At 46.2% G+C, this 22,089-nt stretch overlaps 1 protein-coding gene across 2 annotated transcripts in view; it reads right to left on the bottom strand.

Annotated features, from left to right (window-relative positions):
- Tgfb2 (transforming growth factor beta 2) overlaps nucleotides 1-22,089 on the bottom strand; it is an 82,842-nt gene that overhangs the window by 14,458 nt on the left and 46,295 nt on the right. For both annotated transcript variants that reach the window (XM_005082438.4, XM_005082439.4), the window contains one exon: nucleotides 11,145-11,308. In XM_005082438.4, coding sequence (XP_005082495.1) covers nucleotides 11,145-11,308 — 164 coding nt within the window. The remainder of the gene's footprint in view (nucleotides 1-11,144; nucleotides 11,309-22,089) is intronic.

Raw genomic sequence — 22,089 nt, 5'->3', positions numbered from 1 at the left:
CATGGGCTTTTGAAACCTCAAAGCCCACCAGGCGGTGGTGGCGCACGCCTTTAATCCCAGCACTCGGGAGGCAGAGGCAGGCGGATCTCTGTGAGTTTGAGGCCAGGCTGGACGGACAGCCTCCAAGACAATACAGAGACACCCTGTCTCGTAAAACCAATAAATAAATAAATAAATAAATAAATAAATAAATAAATAAATAAATAATAAAATGAAACCTCAAAGCCCAACCCCCATCGACATACCTCCTCCAGCAAGGCCACACCTCCCAATCCTTCCTAAACAGTCCACCAACTGAGAAGCGAGCATTCAAATACATCAGCCTGCAGGGGTCATCCTCCTTCAAATCACTACACCCACGTCCACAGCAACATTGTTCACTGAGTCAGACGGTGGAGAAAGACCAAACGCCCATCAGAAGACGTGAGCTGAACGTGATGCCAGCACACAGCAGTCTATGGTGTACAGCCAGGGAAGGAAGAGCAGTTCTGACATCTGCTTCAACATGCGTGAATCTCAAGGACACGAAACTCAGTGCAGGGAGCCAACACAAAGCCAAAAGTGTCTCGCTCACATGAAAAGCTACACTAGGAGAACTTAAACGGAGTAGAATCGTTGTTGCAGGGGATGTGGGGACAGGGTAATAGTTTCTGTTTTGGATGATTAACTATACCACCAACAATACCACCAAATCCCGAGCTGGTGAGGTAGATAGTTCAGTGGGTAAAGGAACTTTCTGTCATGGTTGGTGACCCAAGCATGATCCTCAGGACCTACATGGTGGGAGTACTGACTCCCCCAAGTTGTCCTCTGATCTGAGCTTGCATACTCACCTGTTCACACATGCATACACTCACAATAACCTCAGTTTAAACAAAAAAGGGAAGAGTCTAAAATACTGCCAGTGGGCAGTGATTGTTAACCTCACAGCACTGACAACACGATGCCTATGAAAGTAAGTAGAGACAGTCATAAGGTGAATTTAATTCTTTGTATATGTCTTGTCATAATAATTTTTCCTAAATTTAGCTATAAAATAAATAACAAAACAAAAACCATACTAACAATCTAGAAGGATCCTGTTCTTCAGTTTTCAGTGACTTCCTTGAAACTCTATATTTCAAAGGCTGATGTGAATTATGGAAAAAACATAACACAGATCAGCAATTAGCATAGCTATATAAAAAACACCCACTCTCATTAAAAAATATCCACGGCATGCTAATATGTGAGAACATACATACATGTACACACATATATTCACTTCAAGTTAATATGGTAATTTACAGTTTCTCTCATTTTTATAATCCTGCGTGTGTGTGTGTGTGTGTGTGTATGTGTGTATGTATGTATGTATCTGTGTGTGCACATGCACGTGCACGCACACACGCTCACTCATGAGTGACACAGTGAACACATAGAGGTCAGAGGACAACCCTGACAAACCTGACTCTCCTTCCACCATGTGAGTCTTAGGGATCAAGCTCAAGTCCTCAGGTTTGGCGGCAAGCACCCTTACACACTGGACAGTCTCTCAGGCTCTCTAGTTTTCCTTTATAGAGCTGACCAACAGCAGTACTCAGTGAATTAGGCACAGGGGTTTCTAAGAGCCGGAAAATGAGATTCCTCTGTCTCTGGCTTAGCTGCCACCCACAGTGCTGCCTTCATTGCCTCACTGATACAGACAAGCTGTACACAACGTGCGCAAACTCCTCCCTCCCTCTGTGCAGTCAATGGAACTCTTCGAATATTTCCAAGTTTGTTCTGAGTCCAACACAAACCCTGCGTAGTAGACATCGTGGCACTGAATCTCTATATGGCTAACGGCAGAAAGTCTGAAGTGCACATGCCATGGGCAAAGACTGGGAGGAAGAGCCTGGATGCGGAGGGAAGAGGGTTTTCCAATATTGCATCTTGCTTGCTCCAGTAAAATGTGAAATTCTCTCTTCTCCGTGACAGCCCCAGTCATGAGAGGCGGTTTCCTTCTACAGCTTCCTTCAGGTCAAGTTCAAGGTGCTGCACTGTCAATGACCTTCCCCCAGCCCCGGCACTGGGTACTGAGCCAAAGCCCTATACTTGTTACCCAGACTTTTAGCCTGCTGGATTCTCTCTGGATGCTGTTTGCCACTCAATATATGCCTCTTCTTTTAGCACTGTATCTGTCACTGCTTACTCAATGTCTTTATCATGTTGGTGTCAAAGCTAACCATCATGGCACCCAAGCCAGAACCTGTTGCTGGATGCAGCTACTTCCTTCCTGGGTGTTGTCTCTGAAATCACACTTTATGATATACCGTCTACAGCAAAGAAAGTGGAATTTTAACAACCGAGAGAGCTGTAAGGCTTGTTTATGTGAGCTGTCTCACTCACCTGGGTGAAGGATCATTTATTCTCCCTTTCTGTGGTCCTTAAGATTCTCTGTGCAAAGTGCCCTTGAAGATCATCAGTGCTGTTATGGCTTCAGGGACTTTTGGAGTCAGACACACCCAAGCTTTCATTCTCTATACCAACTTAAACATTAGTTAAAATGCCACCAGCTGCAATTCTTCTGGTGCCTTACTGATTTCATGAGGTCACCTTGTCGTGAACACTAGTCAGACAACTGTGAGGGGCCGGTCCTCCTCCATATGGTCCCATCTTTCCTAATTAACCCGACGGTGAACTTACTTGGAAACCAGATCACAGGTTGGGAATTGGTGCCTCAGTATATCCATGGGGAGGCGGGAACAAAGGCACTACAGCTGTGAGCATCACATACCGTGCAGTGCAGAGAACATTGAAATATGAGACCAAACCGTAAAATCCTTCAGAGAAAGACTGTTCTTTCTAACAATTCCTTATTACCCTACCCAACCTTCCCCTGGCACCTTATCCAGCCCTGTCCTGTATAAATTCCCATCACAACAAAACCTAGAAACACTTGGTCAAGTGATAAGTAAGTCCCTGAACAGTCAGTCTTTCATAGTGACAAATGAAAACTACCTAGGGTTTTATGCACACCTGCAGACCATTTCACATATCACTGAGAACAGAATCACTAGGGTCTTCTGTGATAGGATACCAGATGAGACCCTTTCTGCTGTGTCACATGTTACTAGAAGAATATGAACTGGGACAGGGTGAACAGAAAAGAGAACAGCCAAATGATGGAAAGTGGAACCTTCTAGAATCAGAGCTGGGCAAGGTGAATTTTTCCTTTCCAGAGACAGAAATGTAACTCTCTTCCTGGTCACACTGGGCCACTTTAGGGGTGCCTGACAAACCAAGGTTAGCATTATTAACCTTCTGAGGTGGCTTAGGAGACCTAGTACTTACTACTTCTGCTAACACTGTGTCCTGTAATTGCCGTGGCTCCTTTGTAATTGTACCCTTTCAAGAAGTCCCAAGTAATGTGTGCCTGGCAAGGACTTCTCCAGAGCCGCCGAGGCGGTCTGCAAAAGGAGTCAGCTTTGGAAGACAGAAGAGAGTGAGAACAGACTCTCTCTGGAGCTCAGAGAGCCATGGCCTGTGCTGCCATATGAGTGCTTTCTCTTTGTAGTATGGAGCTCAGCACTTGATAGACACCTACAGTATGCATAACCAAGTGTACCTGTGATCAAGGAGAAGGACACAAGAATCTTTTTGATGCTAATGTCACCAGAAATGTGCTGAGACCACACACACACACACACACACACACACACACACACACACACACACACAACTCCTCTGATGGAAACACCTTACAATTCTATATTGTTCCCCTTCCTTTCATTCATTATACAGATGCACCTTGGTGCTAACTGTGACTGCACATAGGCATGAACAAGTAAATTCAGTACTCCAGGTCCAAGGGATGAAAGAGACCTTTGTCATTTGAAGTTGCCAATGCTGCAGCTCAGAGGGACATGCGAGGCCATTGCAGACATCACTCATCTTAGATGGGATTCTACTAGGAGATCTGGGTTCTCAGGAAAGATATCATGCAGCATAGCATCTCGATGGTTCAAGTCCACAGCATCCTTTTGTTGGCTGAACTTGCTCACTCCCTGAGCTGCACAGCCTAGTGATTTACCACCACAGAAGTGAGTGAGTGTGAAATAGGCCCACGGACTTCCTGAGGCTATCTTCTGAGTTTCTTATCTGACTTCCTATTGTGATTCTCTGATCTGACACTAACACAGACAGGTTTGGAGAACATATTTCTAACACCTTCTTCCTACTTCCTGATACCCACAACACACAGGGCCTGTACTGTAATTTATGCACATATTTACATTCAAGCTGAGCATTTTCATTAGTGGCTGGGGCTATCCAGTACTAAGCTTAAATAAGCCAAGAATCAACCTGTTTTTTGTTTGTTTTAAAAAAGTATAGAGAGCTTAGGGGTTATCATCTTAGTTTGCTTCCTGTCACAATGACAAAATACCAGAGGCTGTGTTTCTCTGAGAAGCAAAGGGGTTTATCTGGCTCATAGTTTGACTGAAAGTGAAAGGTTGGGCAGCCAAACCTGTCTGGGATCTGGCGAGGGCATGCGAGTTACATCTCAATATGGTGAGAGTATGTACCAGCAGGAAGGAACAGAGAAAGGCCATCACAGGGCAGCCTTGCTCACAATGTATGCAAAGGGCGAAGTAAAGACACCGCTGAAATGCTCCATGATTGGGGGAGTGCAGGGGATGTATTGTGGATGAGAGAGAGAGGGGGAAGGTCCAGAGGCATCTAGACGAGTCCAGAGCCTAGAAAAAGAGAAACAGACTGGACACGGCCAAGACTAGGGAAGTGGAGAGAATAGCACAGAATAGCAGGAGAGAAAATATCAAGAGGGATAATAGAGAAAGCAGGAATGGGGAGGGGGGCTTGCCCTTATAAAAAGGGGGTCTGGAACAGCCTGGGAGCTGTCACAGTAGAGGAGGTTGAGGGAGGCGTGAAGGGCCAGGAGGCTACTGTGGGTGCCTTTGGGAAGAATAACAAGTTAAGTATGAGTAGGGACTGAGGGGGCCTGGAGGCCAGCATGGGCTTTGATGTGACAACAGGTGCCATAGGTATATGACAATGGAGAGCCATATGTCCCTTCTTCCAGAGGCAAGGGAAGTGACTACCTCTGTTAGAAGGAAATTCATTTCTCATATTCCTTGAAAACACTGTTTTGTTTTTTTTGTTTGTTTGTTTTGTTTCTTTGTTTTAATCTACCCACCAGAAATCCTCCTATAGTCCAGCTTGAATCGAATTTAGACTCAATTTTGGACTGCATCAGTGGGCCTGCTCTTTTGGGAGAAGTTGGGGAACCCTTTGGACCTGATCTGTCACAAGCCACTTTTGGGGAAAGAGTAACTCAGCTTCACTAGACCTAACCTCCACTACAACATGGAAATGAACGACTGTCAAGGCTCTTCCTTCAAGGCACTCATTTCCCACCATGCCTCACTCATTTCCCACCATGCCTCACTCATTTCCCACCATGCCTCACTCATTTCCCACCATGCCTCACTCATTTCCCACTATGCCTCACTTCTCCAGTGTTCTACCACTTGTCAACACCCTTCCACTGGAGATCACGCCTTAAATGCATGAGCCATTAAGGGACAAACCGTTCCTAAACCCGAGAGTATCAATTCCATCAGCTTGTCATAGAATCTTATTTTTTTAAGCCTACGTTGTTATTATCTACTTTGCCAATTGCTAAAGAAATAACAGAAAATGGGTAGGTAAGTACATTTCTTTCTCCATAAATATTTGAAGAGAGATCTTTAAATCCTATGCAGGACATTTTCCAAAGCTAAAGGAGTGAGTAATGGTTCTTAAAGAACCCTTTATGATGTCACACACTTATTTTTAACAATGACCTTGTTATGAAAGCAGCTACCAAGCACTCATTATGTGGGCGAGAGTAGTGGGGGGACGACAAGGAGGTTGAGGGAGGTGAGGCCACAAGACAAAGAACATTTGGTGATGAAGAGCATCAAGGAGAAAACAGTACATCTGAGGGCAGAGGAGGCTCTGTCGGAAAGGGGACCCTGAGGTGACAGACAGGGTAGGGCCCAAAGTCACCAGTAAGTCACAGATGGGCAAAGACCTAAGGGACTGAAGGGAGCCAGGCACACTGATAGCTCTAGAAGTACATTGTGGCTAGAGACAAGAGTAGATACAAGCTTCAGCAGAGAGTGAGCAGAGTGTGGGTAAAGGCCAGCATGTGGGGACTTCATAGCAGTCCAAGGCAGAAAGCAGCACTTTTCAGACAAGAAGGAGACCGGAGGGGCCTGAATTCACATCTAATTAAAAAGCAGGACCATCACAATCTGCCTCATTGTCTAAACTCTCCACCAGAACTGTGGCAGTTAAAAAAAAATCAATAGCACCTTTCAAACACCCAGATCTGTCCTTAAAGAGGTGTCCTCAAAGCTGTGATCTGAGCCTAATTCTCAACAGAAGTGCCATCAAGAAAACCTATTTTGAACTTACCCAAAATACCAGAATCACAAAGTAAGCCTGTGTTCTAACCTGGAAGAGACTTTGGCTCTGGAGGTTATAGAAGAGTTGAGACCCCAAACATTTGCAGCAGGATAAAGGGAACTTTTATTGAAAATCAGTTCAGAGGGGGCTGGAGAGATATCTCAGTCATTAGGATCCAGGAGACCCATGCTCTGTTTACAACACCCACATTGGGAGGTTCACAAACTTTTTAATTCCACTTCCTGGGCCTCTGGTGTCCTCATCTGGCCTCTGAGGGCACCAGGCACATGTGGTGATGTACACACATGATTACATCTACTCATACACAAAAAATTAAAAATCAATCCAAAATAGAAAATGTCTATGTCTGATGGTGGGTCAGGAAGAAGTAGTGAGGGGTTAGGGGATGAGGTAAATGAGTGTCCCCATTGATTTGATTTCTTCCTAGTAATTCTTCAAAAAGACAAATAAGACACACCACAGCTCCCAGCCCAGTCATTGTCCTTAGAGAGTTATTCATAGACACAAGCCACAAAATGACATAAATGATGGCCAACTCCATTAACCTGCTCTGCTCTACTCACAACAGGAAACAGGTCAGACCAAGTCCAACCAGAGATAATGGACAGCATGGCAGTGATTTTCCAATCACGTGCTAGTTATAGAAGAAATACACCCCCCAAGGTGGCCAGTAAAATCCAGACAGTGGTCCACCTCTGCTTCTGATTTGCCACACTTGGAAGGCCCATCACCTCGGGAAACTCAGTCAAGAAAACCGTTCCTTCCAGTCCACGAAGTATGGACTCAAAGACAAGAGGCATCTGCAGGGCCCAAAAGCTAATAGGGGAAAAGGTAGGAAGCAAACGCAAACTCAGGGTGGACTGAAGTGTCTCCTCTTCTCCTCTCCAAAGGGCACATGAGCAGACAGTGTAGAAAAGGAAGGCCTGAGGCAAACTCGGGGGGGGGGGGAGCAACCAGGAACCAGACTCTGTGCAACAGGGACTACAGTGCCCAACCTTTTGTTTATAGCGTGTAGGAACCATCTGTAAAGTAAAGATATTGTTCTGCAAGCGTTCCAGAGGATGCTTGGGAGACTACAATGGTAGTTGCTGGGGAGACAGAACGCATGCAAGGTTTCCATGCACGAGCCTCGCACCACCTGAGCAATCTCCGCCAAGTAAGGTGCTTGTATTTGTATTGCACCAACTTGCAAGTAGTTCCCGCCACGGGGCTTCCTTGGGATCCCCAAGGGGCAAAGCTCTGCCTTCAGCACACATGGTCCCAACCCCATAGCCTTGCACTTTCTGCTGATTAGGGTCAGAGGTCGAGAATATGGCTCCTGGAGCCAGGCAGCCTGGGCGGGAATCCAGGCTTGGCCCTTCTATAACCCGGAGGCCAACAAAGTCACTAAAGTTCGCCAAGCTCCAGTGTCGTTGTTTAAACACACAGAAGATGGCATTACCTACCTTTTCTAAGGTTTTTATAAGGAGTGAATGGCTCTTTTCACACACACATACACTAGGAGAGAGAGAGAGAGAGCACTTACGTTGTTATGCAACACACAGTGAATACTGCATGTGTTAACAATAATTATCAATACTGCTCTATTGTCCCTGGATTACATTATGAAAAAGGCAGCACTATTTGTTACTACTGCATGATCAGGGACTTTCTTTTAAAGTTCTGTCAAGAAGGATCAGTGTTTGTGTGACTTTCTGAGTCCCATCTATTCACGAGGCTAGCTGACGCCCAGCAGCATCATGACTTAATGGAAATGACAACAATTCAGTTTCCTTATGAGGCAGGCATGGCATTTGATCACTTTGAAAAACCCTGAGATACTGATGGCCTTGTATAAAGAGTATTTTTATGCATCATGGCTGTTTTGTTTGTTTATTTGTTTTGGAGGGGGGTTGAAATGGTTACTATGCTGTGTATGTCTCCAACGTGGCGCCAGAGGTGAGGTCAGTCTTCAGGGGATTGTGTGCTGTAAAATTCCATACAACAGGAGCACAGTATAACTTTTTTTTTTCAGTAGCATATTTTGCAAGTCTAATTTAACAGACAGTCAGGTTTTCTGGCTGACCTCTTTTTTTATTTTATATCCCTTTGGGCAATATGAGAAATGAAAGCTGAAAGTTCTCTCTCTCTCTCTCTCTCTCTCTCTCTCTCTCTCTCTCTCTCTCTCTCTCTCTCTCACACACACACACACACACAGAAGGGACGGGTGGGGGAGAATGAGGCCATTTTCATTAATTCCATTTGCACTGTTGTCCCTACAGTAGCTAGGAGCCACTCCCATCACATCTTAGGAACCCAGATCTCTCCAGTCTAGGCCATTCAACATCCATCCTCACTTACAACCTAAAGCCTCAGAGGTGCACATTCAGGGTCTTGCACAGATGAACTATGTAGACCGTCCGCCTAGGTGGGGATGGCTTGTTCTCACTACTAAAATAGCTCACTTATTTTTCTCCACAAATATCAGTTCTCCACTCCACCCTCAAATAAGAAAGTTCAATTCCTTCTACAGCTTGAGGTGAAAACTAAAATGGATATAAATGATTCATGGCTGAGCCTCCATTTCACGGCTTTGCCATGACTTTCCTTCAGCAGTGAGACAGCAGGCCTGTGAGAGCCGGCCCCTGTAGAAACTATGTTGAACAGAGAAGGAAGGAGGTCGGAGAAAGTGAGAGGGAGACTTTGGTTCTCCTCCTGTCAAGGTTCTGATGGAGTACACTGGAGGGGGCGCTCTCTCATGGTAAGCTCGTGGTGGCTCAAATCTATGTGTCTTTGTTCTCTGTAAAAATGAATGTCGCCAGGGCCCTGGGTGTCCATGATCAGAATCTACATTCCTCTTAAACCCACTGTGTTTATTCTATCTCAGCACCACTCACTGACTCACGCGGGTCTAGCATTAGACTACCAGGCAGCATCACTGGCCATCACTTCACACCAACTCCCTGTGAGGAGGTGGCACTTTGGGGGGGTTTCTTCTGAAGCTCTATTTTATAGGAACGGGGTACCTCAGCCTGTGGCTCTGGGGAGGAAGTGCTGTAAAACCTGAATCACTAGTCTGCAGCTAATGAGCTCATTTAAAACAAGCCACTTCCCAAGTGAGACTGGGATGTCCCTGGTCCCAAGCTCTAGGCTATCAAGCTTCAGCCATCAGGGTAGCTTTTGGAAAGCACCTGGATCCAGGAGCAATTGCCCTTTCTCTTCCCAGGAAGAAGCAGAGTCTCCAAGAAGGCAAGCATGGGAGGTCCTTTTACAAAGCTCTTCAAGGGACTACAGGCCAGGGAAATGACTGGATCCACGTGCAAATTTACACACAGGTGTGCATTAGTGGGTGTATGAACATGGGGACACACACACACACACACACACACACACACACACACACACTCTGCACAGTGCCCTGAGGAATCCCAATATATCTTATTGTATCTTCCAGGAATCAGTCTCAGCTGACTCAGAGTCGTCACACCATCCTCTAGGGAACAGAATATCAAAAGACAGAGTAATCTCCTTCTGTCTCTCTGTTACATTATGCCTCTATTCTGCAGGAGGGCCACCTTCTCCTGGTCCTTCCTAATGGGAACACCTTCTCCTGGGTGCATGCAATAAGCCCATAGAGATGTTGTTGTTAGGAGCTGACGGTTTAGCTTAGTGTGGAGTGCTTGCCCAGCACACAAAAGACGCTGAGCCTGATCCCCAACTCTGCAAAACTAAGTACATAATACCAAATAAATTGGAATGCCTGTCACCACACTGCTGCTTCTGCTCAGAATGACCCCTCACCTTTGTTTTAAAATACTTTGAGACATTTTTGGAAGCCTCCTTTGAGCACCGGCTCCTCACTAAGACTTCCCAGGCTCTGTCCTCTAGACCTGCACATGCTGTTCACGAGGCATGGTAACACTGTGACATGAGCTTGCACATCTGTCTTCCTCACCAGACGCAAGGTTTTAAAGAGCAGCTTCCTCGTGCACACGGATTACCCAGGGAGCCCCTTAAAATGGAGTGCGTGGGGAATGGGTGTCTGCATTTCTCATGGCTCCTAGGCCACTGGAGCCTCGGCCCCACAGACTTCACCTGAGTCACCTCAGAGTCGGTGTCTGAAATCTCGGGGGCCCCATTCTTCGTCTGTGTTCCCAACAGCTGCCCAGCAGCTCTGCTGACGAGGGGGGAGGGGAGACAGACGTCAGGGCAACTGGCACAGCATAGAACAGCATGTGTGTGCGCATGTGAGTTAGATGTACTGAGGGATCCGCTAGTCAGAGAGGGAAAGGAAGCAGTGAGGTGAAAGATGAGACAGGTCATAGTAAATAGGAGATGAGGAGGGAGGCAGAGGCAGAGAGGAAGGAGCTGAGGAAAAGATGAGAGGGAGATGAAGGAGAAAGGAGGAGATTCTGGCTCAGCTGCCCTGCTGGGGGAGGAGGGATCTGGCTTGTGCATTCTGGCTTTCCAGATGACAGGCCTGACCTGTGGACCAAAGTCTCCCAAGGTGAGTGCTCCAGCCCTTACAGCACTGAGGGAGGGTGTGCAGTGTTGGTTCTCACGTCTATGTTTCTTCCTTGCTGAGCTGTAAAGGACCAGCTGTTTTGGTAAGACTAATGACAAAAGCGGAACTCAGATCACACAGGTGTGTAGAAGAAAATCCTAATGGTAGAAAGTATTTCACCTGCTAATACAACCCAAACAAAGGTTACCTGATACAGTTCGATCCGCTGCTCGGCCACCCTCGCTTTGGGATTCTGCAAACGAAAGACTCTGAACTCTGCCTTCACCAAATTAGAAGCGTTCTTCTCCATCATCGAGACATCGAAGCGGACAATTCTGAAGTAGGGTCTGTAGAAAGTGGGCGGGATGGCATCTGTAAAAAGTTAGGGCAATGGTTGAGAAAGATTAAACCCACCATGCTCTCAAGAAAGACCACAGTGTGAGATAGTCTCAAGGAGCCATATGGGAAATGTCTACAGAATTTCATTTCCAATGGCCAATTTAATACCATTAACAATTTAACCAGGAACCAAACGAAAAGCAACATGTGTGCTTAGTTCCAGGAGAAGCAGATTAAGAACGATTAACAAACCATTTCCAACCACGTCTGAAAGCAAGCAGTTAACCCTGTCTTTCGAAGGCTGACAGGCCAGTGGAAAACCCTAGACGGTTATGAATTGGAACAGGTTCATGACAGTTGATGGCTGGAGAGAGCTGCCGGGCTTGCATACACTTTAATCAGATATGCCAAGAAAATAGCTCCTAAATGGCAAGCTTCTGCCCGTGTGTTTTTTTTCCTTGAAAGTTTGGCTCCAAATACTCCACTCTTATTCAGCCTCATGGACTGAGTCGTAATTTTTACTCTGAAAGTCTGGGTTTTCACGCATATGACCAAGTTATGATAAGGAAATCTGAAAAACAAAAATAGACCCTCAAACTATCCACACCTGGTCTCAAATTCTTGGGGGTAGGTAACATGATCTGCAGGTAGGTGGAAGGTGACCCTAGCTCTGAAAGAAGAAGGAAGCACCAATTCCATTAGTTTGGAGCCTTGTGGAAGACAGCATTTGTGATCGATAGTGTACAAAAATTTCAAGACCGTGCATTGCTTAGAATTTTGCTGATGTTTTCTAGCAAGTGCCATTGCTTTTGAGTATGAAAGTGAGGTTACCCTAAGACCTGAGCAAGTTGCCCTGCCTCTCTGATTTCGCCCCCCCCCCCCCATATGCACTGAGCAACAACAGACCACTGGCTTTGAGTATATTTCTGTAACCTTGCAAAATTTTCCTGTAAGTTTACCTTCCTCATTCCAAAATATTCCATCTATTCTGGAAGCTCTACTTCTTTCTGCCCTTTGTACATTCACAAGGTGTTGTTAGGTGTTGTTAGAACGTAATAATTCATGGTTATGATGTTTTTCTCTAAATGTGTTGACGGTTTCTGCATTGTGTTTATTTTGCTTCCTCCCTGGGAAATTTTAAAGATCTGGAAAGTAGAGGCCATTTGCAAGGAACCTCTTCCCCCCTCCCACCTGGACAGGGACAAGGTTCTGAATGCACGGAGTGCCACAAATATCTATTTTGCACAGCTGATCACCAATGGGAATCCCGAAGGAGTCAAGGTACCAAGCTATTGGCAACACTAACTTATTAAACAAACCATCTTGCCGATTTTAAAGCAGATATAAATAGCTCCCATGAATCTGTGACAATTATACTGGAGTGAGGGTAGCTGGAAACAAGCCCAAGCCCCTCATCTTTAGGTCTTCAGTTTTTCCTCATGGGTGCCTTTTCTTATCTCTTCACCTACCCTTGAGACTGCAAATTCAGTCTCCTGAATCCCAAGTCAGCTGCCCCATGAATCCAGGCTTTGTTTGTACCTGGCAAACCAGAACTCTAAGAAACAAACAAACAGCCCCGCAAATCCAAAACAAGCAGGTTTTGGAGAAATGAAGGTATTGGTTCAGACACTGTGATGGCCCTCTGTGGAGGAGATGGCGGGAAAAGCCTTCAGCCCAACAGAACAGTCTTTGGGGTCCACTAGTATAGCAATCCTATAAGGCAGCTCTGCTGAGACCACATCCACTTTTCTTTGCTTGGAAAATACCCATCCCAGCAATCATGCCTCCTAATCCTGTGCTGAGCGGCACAGTCAAAAGCAGCTCCTTCGCCCTGGCAGAGCAGGCCAGGCAGGCAGACCCTGGCTTTCCACACCCTCTTGGCCAGAGCCTTACACAGGAGGCATGGCCACATCCATCTTCACTTATCCTCGGCGTTAGACAGCAGAGGCTTCAAGCATCCTTTAAAAGCACATCCTGGAAGAGCAGGACCAGTTGTGTGTGTTTCCTGTCATTAGCCAGTGTAAACATCTTCCTTTCTCCCCGCCCCCTTTTCTTCGTGTGGAGCCATCTTTCACACCCATCTGCCACAATCTCCTCCTTCATCAAGTTTGTAAATAAGCGCTTCCCAGATTTATTTTTATTCTCTTTTGTGTTTATTAAACTTTGAGCAATCCCCCCCCCTTTCTGGTCTTTCGCCCGTACACACGCATTTCCTTTTTATGGCTGCCTCAGACCGTGAGGTCAATTTTGTTTCTACTTCTTCTAAGCAAATCTCCAAATGATGCTGTCCCAGGCTTTCGAGCCCTGAAGGAGTGTCGGCAAATATTTACAACAGCAGCTTGATGGCTAAGTGCATTTCCCTCAGCTATACTCCCTCGGTCCCAGGCAAACAGTCCTTTCTTCTGGCTTGAGGAACCATTTAGACAGCTTGTATTTCAACTGGCTGATAATACCAACCTGCATTTAGGTTCCTGTTTTGTAAATAAAAGCAGTTAATGTGCAAGGAGGAAAGATAGCTGAGCAGCCAGCATCAGTGTCTCGGCTCAGGTTTTGGAGCCAAGGGAAGCAACCAGGCCTGGAGGAGGATGTGACAAAAGAAGTCAGTTAAAAGCTGCCAACCCAAGAACCCCCACCAAAGGGTCCCAGCTGTCCTCTGCTCTCATTTGCTTACTGGTCACAAGGCCCCTGACCTGGATGAGGGACTTGAGCAGCATGCCAAATGTCCTCTCATTTGGGGGAAATTTCTTGGATTGTAATGGGTCAGGGTTAGCACCAACCAGAACCAGAACAAGGCAAGCTCCCTCCTTCGGCTCAGGTGCCAGAGCAGCAGGGCAGGGGTTTAATGGCTTGTGCAGCACGGATCCGCCCTGGGAGCCTTGGAGGAGGGAGCTGTTTCCTCTGCCTCCTCCAGGAACTCACTTCCCCCCTCTGGGATGGGTTCTTGCTCTAACCCTCTGTTATTCCAATCCGGGTTTCCATTCTCTCTCCAGGTGGCCAGGTACTCTTGCTGGGCCATGGCCGGCTTACCCACACTGACAGCCTGGCCTCCTCCTCTCCATTTCTGACCCACTTTTTCAACTCCAGCACACTGATTTTCCTTCAAACCTCTGGCTTTCGTGCCAGCGCTGGCCCTGTTGGCTTCCCATGTGCCTTGCCCTCAGAGAAAAGCATGAGCCGGGAAGACTGCATGTGTCAAGTGTTGAGAGGTTTCCCCTCAGCTTGCTAAATCAAATTTGGGGAGTGGGAGAGCTGGAGGACGGGGATTTAACTGCTCAATAACTTGCAAAGTAACTATACAGAGTGCTAAGTGTAGTATTTAATCACACACTAATTTATTATATAAGTTGTATTCTCTGTACGTGAGCACCTTGAGCCGTTTTTTGCTGTCATTTCCTTCTTCACAGCCCAGAGCTGACTTCTTGACTAGTGACCAGAGCACACACACGTGGGCCCCATGCTCAGAAAGGCGCCACACTCCGGCTGAATGCTCCACGGTGGCATCTTGGAACCCTTAATAACTCTTTAATTCATGTTTTGTAAGTAAAGTCCTACATGACAGGGGGGTATGAGGCTCGGAACCTCAGTTCCTGCACCGATTTTTCCTCCCAGGAGTCTCTCCCTCTACCCTTTGCTCTCTGGTGGCGCCATGCTCATTCTTACGTTCTTAGACAACCCCATGGCCACTGTTAGCCTCTACAGCTAGAACTGGGGTCAGGAGCACGACCCAAGTCATTTCCTGGTGGCAACTGCCCCATCTCTCACTGGCAGTGCCACTGTGCAATCAGGGGAACCCTGAGTGGGAGCACACCTCCAGCCCACTCTAGGGACCGAGTGTAGGCCACTGCGGAATTTACCCTATCTTGGGATGGAGCAACAGATTTATGGGATGCATATGCTGTCTTGGTGGGACATCGCTGGCAGCTGGGGCCAGGGAGACCCTAGCAACAGGTGGGCTGAACATCTACAGTAAAAAGCAGGACCATGGGTACCTGTGAGGGTCTTTCAGTGTAGAAATAACACGGCTCCAAAGAAGCCCAGTATAAAATAGCTCACACACACAGATGCCAGAGAGAAAAAGAGAGACAGTGAGAGAGACAGAGAAACTACGAAGCAAAGCAGAACGTTGTACATGCTATGACCAACTTTCCTTCCTTCCTCTTTTCCTTCCTTCTTTCCTTTCTTCCTTCCCTCCTCCCTCCTTGCCTGCCTGCCTTCCTTCATTCTTCCTTCCTTCCTTCCTTCCATCCTTCCTTCCTTCCTGTGTCCTTCCTTCCTGTGTCCTTCCTTCCTTGTTTCCTTCCTTCATTCATTCCTGGTGCTTCCTTCATGGTGATACTAGGGATTGAATCCAGGGCCTCATGTAAGTTATACCGTTGTTCCACAACTGAGCTATATCCCCAGCCGTTCCAGAATTTTCTGCCTCCCCTCTTTTTTTCTGTTTGCCCAAGAGACCCTCTGGTTTTCCTTTGAAAAGAGATGCTCTACATTGCATATCTATCCCTGATACAATCACACAGAACAAGATCTCAGGACAGGGAAAATCTCGATGGGGATCTCAGTTCTAATACCAAATCAAGCCGAGCTTGGCTGAACGCAGCAAGGATGTGGTCCGGCTTTCCTGGTGCTGCCAGGGTGACATGAGCAAGAAGAAGGGAAGTTGGAGCCCTGGATCTTGCTCCAGTCTCTGCCCAGGTCCCTTGCAAAGCTGCCAAGCGGCCATCAGGCCTTTGTGAATGTGCCTGGGAGGGAAGCTCTTGCTGCCTGACAGAATTCATTAGAGGCAAAGAGAAGGAACAAAACAACAGCATGCCCCGGGCACTGGAGAAAGGGCTCTGTGTGTTCTAAGTCCTGTCCCCTTCATGGGGAGGAGCTCATCACCAGAATCTTCACAATTCCCACCATCTTCCCTTGGTTTTACTGAAAGTCCTGACCACCCTGAAGGTTGACAGGAGAATTCCATCGTCCCACCCTCCGCCATAATGCTCAAATGAGGTCGCAAAAACAAAAAACAAAAAACCAGGCAGGTATAATAGCACATAAACTTAATCTCAGCATTTTAGAAGCTGAGGTGGGAAGACTCATGGGTGTGAAGGCAGCCTACAGCCTAGGCTATATGTCAACTATTCTAAACTAGCCAGGAATGCATAGGAAGACAAAACTAAACAAAAAAATACAAAGAAACAGAAGTGGAGAGATGTCTTACATGTGTGTTCTGGCAAAGAACAAGGAAGCAGAGTCTATAAGAAATACCTTAGATTATCCAGAGCTCAGCCCTTAAGCCAGGTAAAGCTTTGGGTCAGTGGTTCTAGTGCAGTGGTTCTCAACCTGTGGGTGGCAAGCCCTTTGGGGGTTAAATGACCCTTTCACAGGGTGACCTAAGACCGTCTGAAAACACAGATATTTGTATTACAATTCACCACAGTAGAAAATGACATTATGAAGCAGCTGTGGTTGGGGGTCACCACAGCTTGAGGAACCATATTAAAGGGTTGCAAGCATTAGAAAGGTTGAGAACCACTGGTCTAGAGTTTAGTCATCCAGTCATCCATCTGGTCACACCACAAAATTGACAAGGAAAGACATATGACCTGTCAAGCTCTTTGGACAAGGATCTACAGGCATTTGCTGTATTTGTTAAAACACGCGTTCTCAAAATGAGGTTCTGGGCCCACAGCATTGAGCTCACTTGAGACCTGAGATAAATGGCAGTCATTATGGTGAGGTTATTACACAACAGTTGTGAGAAACCCCCACGATTTGACCTAGGGCCACTCTGACTGATTCCCAGATGGTCAAGCCACTGTTGCTAAACAAGAAGATCATTGAGGACTAGGAGAAACTCCTGGTGTCCAACAGTAGCAGTTACCTAAGTGGAACCCATTAGTGGTCTTTGTCCTTGAGGAACTTCCAAGATGAGCAAGAAAGGTCAGTGGCTCAAAGTGAAGCATAGATTGTGTGAGTTTGCAAAGGATTGCTAGTGGTCTGGGGGTAGGGACTTTGTGAAGTAGTCATAAATTATCTGCACTTCAAATCCAAGATGGACTCCCTCCTAAAAGCCATAAGAAGCTTCCAAATACAGGTTCCTTCTGACAAGAGGAGAGGTGAGACTCTCAGGGCAGGAAGAAGTTAGGAAAACATGGGAAGGGAAAGAAATCCCTCACCCTGGGAACTACTTTGTGTTTCCTGTTGGCTGGGAGTTGAAAAACTTGTGCACAACTGATAAAACTGAAATTGCCCGCAAAGGCATCTCTAACACAGATGTTTAAAAGACCATCTCTTTCTTAGGCCAGAATGTTTGTGGCCTCAAGCTTAACTGTCAAACATTCCCCTCTCATTAAATTTAAACAACACACCTCGTAAAACTAGTTTACAGTTTCATCTGCCAAAGGAAATTCTTTAAGATAAGATAAATGCATAAACTAGCTCATATATTTTTAGTTAACTTTTAAACCATGTAATCTTTGAATTTTGTTGAAAATTACACTCTTTGAGTGATGTGACTTAAAATTATACACTCATTGTAGTGACAGCTAAGAGTGAGTCTTTCGAGAAGCCAGCACACATATCTTGGCCTTTTCTTACGTCTCCCTCTCTCTAAATATCCGTCCTTGATTCTGAGGTGTGTACGATCCCTTATCTTGCCTTAGTAAACTTGCTTACTTCACTGCATTTGACTCATCTTGAAATCCTTTTCTGCAGTGTGGGTGAGGATCTGCTCCCTAAGTGGGGAGTACTGCATGATCGGATTACAGTGATGGGCTGTCAGTCCACTATCTACAGTTCTCAAAGACTAAGGTATGTTTCTTGGGTGATTTTTGTACCTTATATTTTGAGAACCACTGGCATAAAGGACAGAGGACAGGGAAAGGTCACAAATAAAAACAGATGCACAAAGGGATACCTAAGCTTTTGGTCAGGCATTACACATATTTTAAAAATACAAAGGAAATGGGAGATTACAACAATACAAGATCTTCAAAACAACAAAATACCCCCTCTAAGCTGTCCACCATTTGTCTTGAGGACTTTGAAGGCACCAGTGACTGGGTGTCTGAGTTTCCCAAAGGCTTGTGAGGTGGATCAGAATCCTTGGAAATTTCTAACACATGATCAGGATGGGGAACTACTGAGGGAAGCTGGCAATGCTTAGCCTAGAGGAGAGAGGGCTTAGGGGCATCAAATCCCTTAGGGGTTTCAAACACTCCATGAGCTTGGAAAGGACCTTTCTGTGGATCAAGGGAGTCACAGGCTGAATATATAAGACTTTTGTTTGCTGTGTGTGTGTGTGTGTGTGTGTGTGTGTGTGTGTGTGTGTGTGTGTGGTATATACTTGCACATATGGATATTTCCATATGTCTGCACATGTGTGTACATACATGTGGATGCCGGAAGATGACCTTGTGTGTCTTCTTCTACAATTCTCCGCCTTATAAACTGAGGCAGAGTTTCTCATTGAACCCAGGGCTTCTGGCTTCAGCTGGTCTACCCAGCTTGCATCAGGGATCCTCTGACTCTGCCTACCAGGCGATGAGATCACAAGCATGCCTATCAGTCATTTACATGATTGCTGAGGACCAACTCCAATCCTCACATTCACATGACAAGTGCTTTTTCTTCTGAGCCACGTTCCCATCCCCACTGATGTGTGAAGAATTTCCTAGCACTCCAGAAGAGTTTGGGAAGGAACTAGAAGTACCAACCTGTGCTGCCAGACGAATCCATGTCCTTACAGAAACGTGGTGGCCCTTCACACCATTCTCACTTTTATGGACTCCACATTGTTTTTTGAGCCCTGAATCCCACTGTTAAAAGAATATCCACTCAACCGGAAGGCTCTGTCAGCATCCTAGAGATATTGATTGAATGGCATGGACTTCTTCTCACAGCCACCTTTGAAAACTTCTGCCATAGACTATGATGGTCTGATCACTTTGCTTTTGGCCAGGCTTCCCATCCGGCTCCTCAATTCATGAACTAGCTAGGGATGAATACAGTATGCCCATCCCACTGCCTCCTTCCCAAAAAAAGAAGGAACTGATCATATTGCATTCTCTGAAGAAAGATCATCGCACTTCAGAGATACAGAAATTAAGAGTGAAATGACTTTTAGTTGACATCCAGGTGAGGTGGTTCTTTCCATCAAATGTACTTTGGTTGTGCACTTTCTACCTTTTGTGAGAAGAGCCTCACAGAGTGCATGCTGTGAACATCACCCAGTACCAATGCTGCCACTTGATGGGCCCTTGGGAGAAGAACATGCAGAAACTGGTTCCCCTTCACTAAAGACCGGCCTGAGAAAGTTTGCTGCCAGGATCCACATCTTCACTTGCACTCACAGGAGATACCCACTCCTGTGTGCGCTGGTTAGGGGGAAGCTGAGCATGGCAGCTACCCCAGTAAGAAGGATGTCCCTAACTCTGGTATTGTCCACTATTGTTCAGACTTCCACCACATGTGCCCACTGCCCCAACCCTAGCAGCATCTCTGCACTGCTCTGCTGCAACCTCCCAACGAGCAGAAGAGAGTTCTCACCTCCTTTCCCGTGACAGACTCCACCACCCTGCAGCTTAGCAGCGATTGACATGGACTTGTAACATGCTTAATGAGTATAATGGTCCCTCATTCCTGACATCCTTGGTGTGTGGGGAAGCAGTTTGGGAGTTTATTAGACAGCCCCCAGAATGCAACAAGACAATCAACCCACCCAACGGTTGGAGAGCAATAAATCAGCTCCTATTTGTGTGTGCACAGGCAGAGCCAGCAAGAAACCAAGACAATTGTGTTTTGGGGTTTTCTGAAATTTGTCTTGGCACACTGGATATAGATTCAGTTTCACTACCACATCCCAACACTGCTGACATTCAAGTCACAGCAATTTAACATAAAATGACTGAGAAATAAACAGCACATCGGCCGTGGTTTCTGATTTTCTCTCCGGCCATCCCACCTATTAAATGTAACAGGGCACCACAGCATCTGCAATTTACCCCGGAGTCTCTGAGAGGGGGACGGTGTCAGACTTGACATGCCGCTGGCAGTGGGGAGCTTAATTGTGCCAGCATCAGCTTGTGTGACTTGGCCTTCATCAAGCTGCTATTTGAGACCATGCACACTGTCAGCAGGAGTGTTTGGGCCCCTTCTTACACGGTAAAAAAAAAATGTAAAAGTAAAACAACAGTAATGTTGGCCCATGGTGTTTGGTTTTCTTGAACTGTGACAGACATGGAGTTTCTACTTTCTATCCCAAAGTTTCGGTTACCCCCATGAGGCCCCATCTTCTTGGAGACACCATTTACTCACAGTTCCAGGGTTCTCAGCTACCTCCAAGGCTGGCTGGGAGTTTCTGGGCTTCACAGTAAAAGCTGTGGGTACTAAAAAAGCAAGCCAACTATGTCTGCAAAAGGCTACCAGCTAACTTAGAAACAATCCAGGGAAGATAACCGTGGAAAGAACATGGCTGCACCCACATTCGAACAGCTAAATGGTGAGGTTTCCTATCCTTCCACCATGGCCTTCCAGGGGCAGACTTCAATGGCTCTTTAGATAGGTAACTTCTTGTCTGATTGCTTGTTTGTTTTTTTTAATAAGATCTAGCTATATGGTCCAGGCTAGCTTTGAACTTGTGATCCTTCTGCCTCAGCCACACAAGTATGAAGACTGCACGCATAGGCTACCAGTACTCAGCTCAGGACCGGGATCAGATGTTTGGGACCAGTTTTACATGGTACAATCTCATTCTTTATAACATGAAAATCTTTCTCCCTTCCTTCCTCATTTATCCCTACACCCACATCTCCCTTCCTTTCTTCCTCCCTCCTTTCCTTCCCCCACTCTTTCCCTTCCTTCCTCCCCCCCTCCCTCTCTCCTCTCTCTTCTGCTCCATCCTCTTTCTCTCCTATCTTTCCTCCCTTTAAACTATGGTTTTGGGAGCTGAAGAGATGCCTCAGGGGTGAAGATCACTTGGTACTCTTGCATAGGATCTGAGTTCAGGTGCCAGCACCCGCAGGGAGGCTCGCAACCTAGCACCACTCCAGTTTCCAGGGGTCTGATGCCCTCTTCTGGCCTTCATGGGTACTTCATGAACATCACACACACACACACAGAGGCAAAACACCCATAGACAGATACAAGATAGAATACAGAAAGATAGATAGATAGAGAGAGAGAGAGACAGACAGACAGACAGATTACAAAACAGCTGTGTACTTTGTTCTCTGATGTCCAGGAGGCAACCCATATCAGTCTTCTGACCTGCCAGAGGCTGAGACTCCACCCACAACGTCATCGTCCATACAAGTACCCCAGAGAAAAACAATGGCTCCAAACATGCCCAAAGAGAATGATGCCAACACGTGTTGACTATTTTAGTAAATTTAATTGGAGCAATTTAACAAGTCATCTTGAATCCTTAATAAGAACCATATTTTATTCTCAGCCGGGTGTTAGTGGCGCACTCCTTTAATCTCAGCACTCAGGAGGCAGAGGCAGGCGGATCTCTGTGAGTTCGAGGCCAGCCTGGTCTACAGAGCGAGTTCCAGGACAGTCTCCAAAACAATACAGAGAAACCCTGTCTCGAAAAACAAAATAAATAAATAAATAGATAAATGAAAAGAAAAAAGAACCATATTTTATTCTCCTTTCTCTTTACAGATGGAGAACCCGAAGATCTTTCTACAATTACACCAAACACTGGCAAAGCGTGGGTTAAAACACACAGCCCTTGACATTATGGGACAATCTCACTTTTCTGTTCTGCTTGTGCATTGCATGTTCCTGCGGCTCTGCAGGGAGCACTGTGAACCTCTGCCACACGT

The sequence above is a fragment of the Mesocricetus auratus genome, unplaced genomic scaffold (genome assembly GCF_017639785.1).
Source record: "Mesocricetus auratus isolate SY011 unplaced genomic scaffold, BCM_Maur_2.0 Super-Scaffold_100676, whole genome shotgun sequence".
Classification (NCBI taxonomy): Eukaryota; Metazoa; Chordata; class Mammalia; order Rodentia; family Cricetidae; genus Mesocricetus; species Mesocricetus auratus.
Note: the sequence above shows the minus strand (reverse complement) of the source record. Positions and strands in the feature narration are given on the sequence as shown.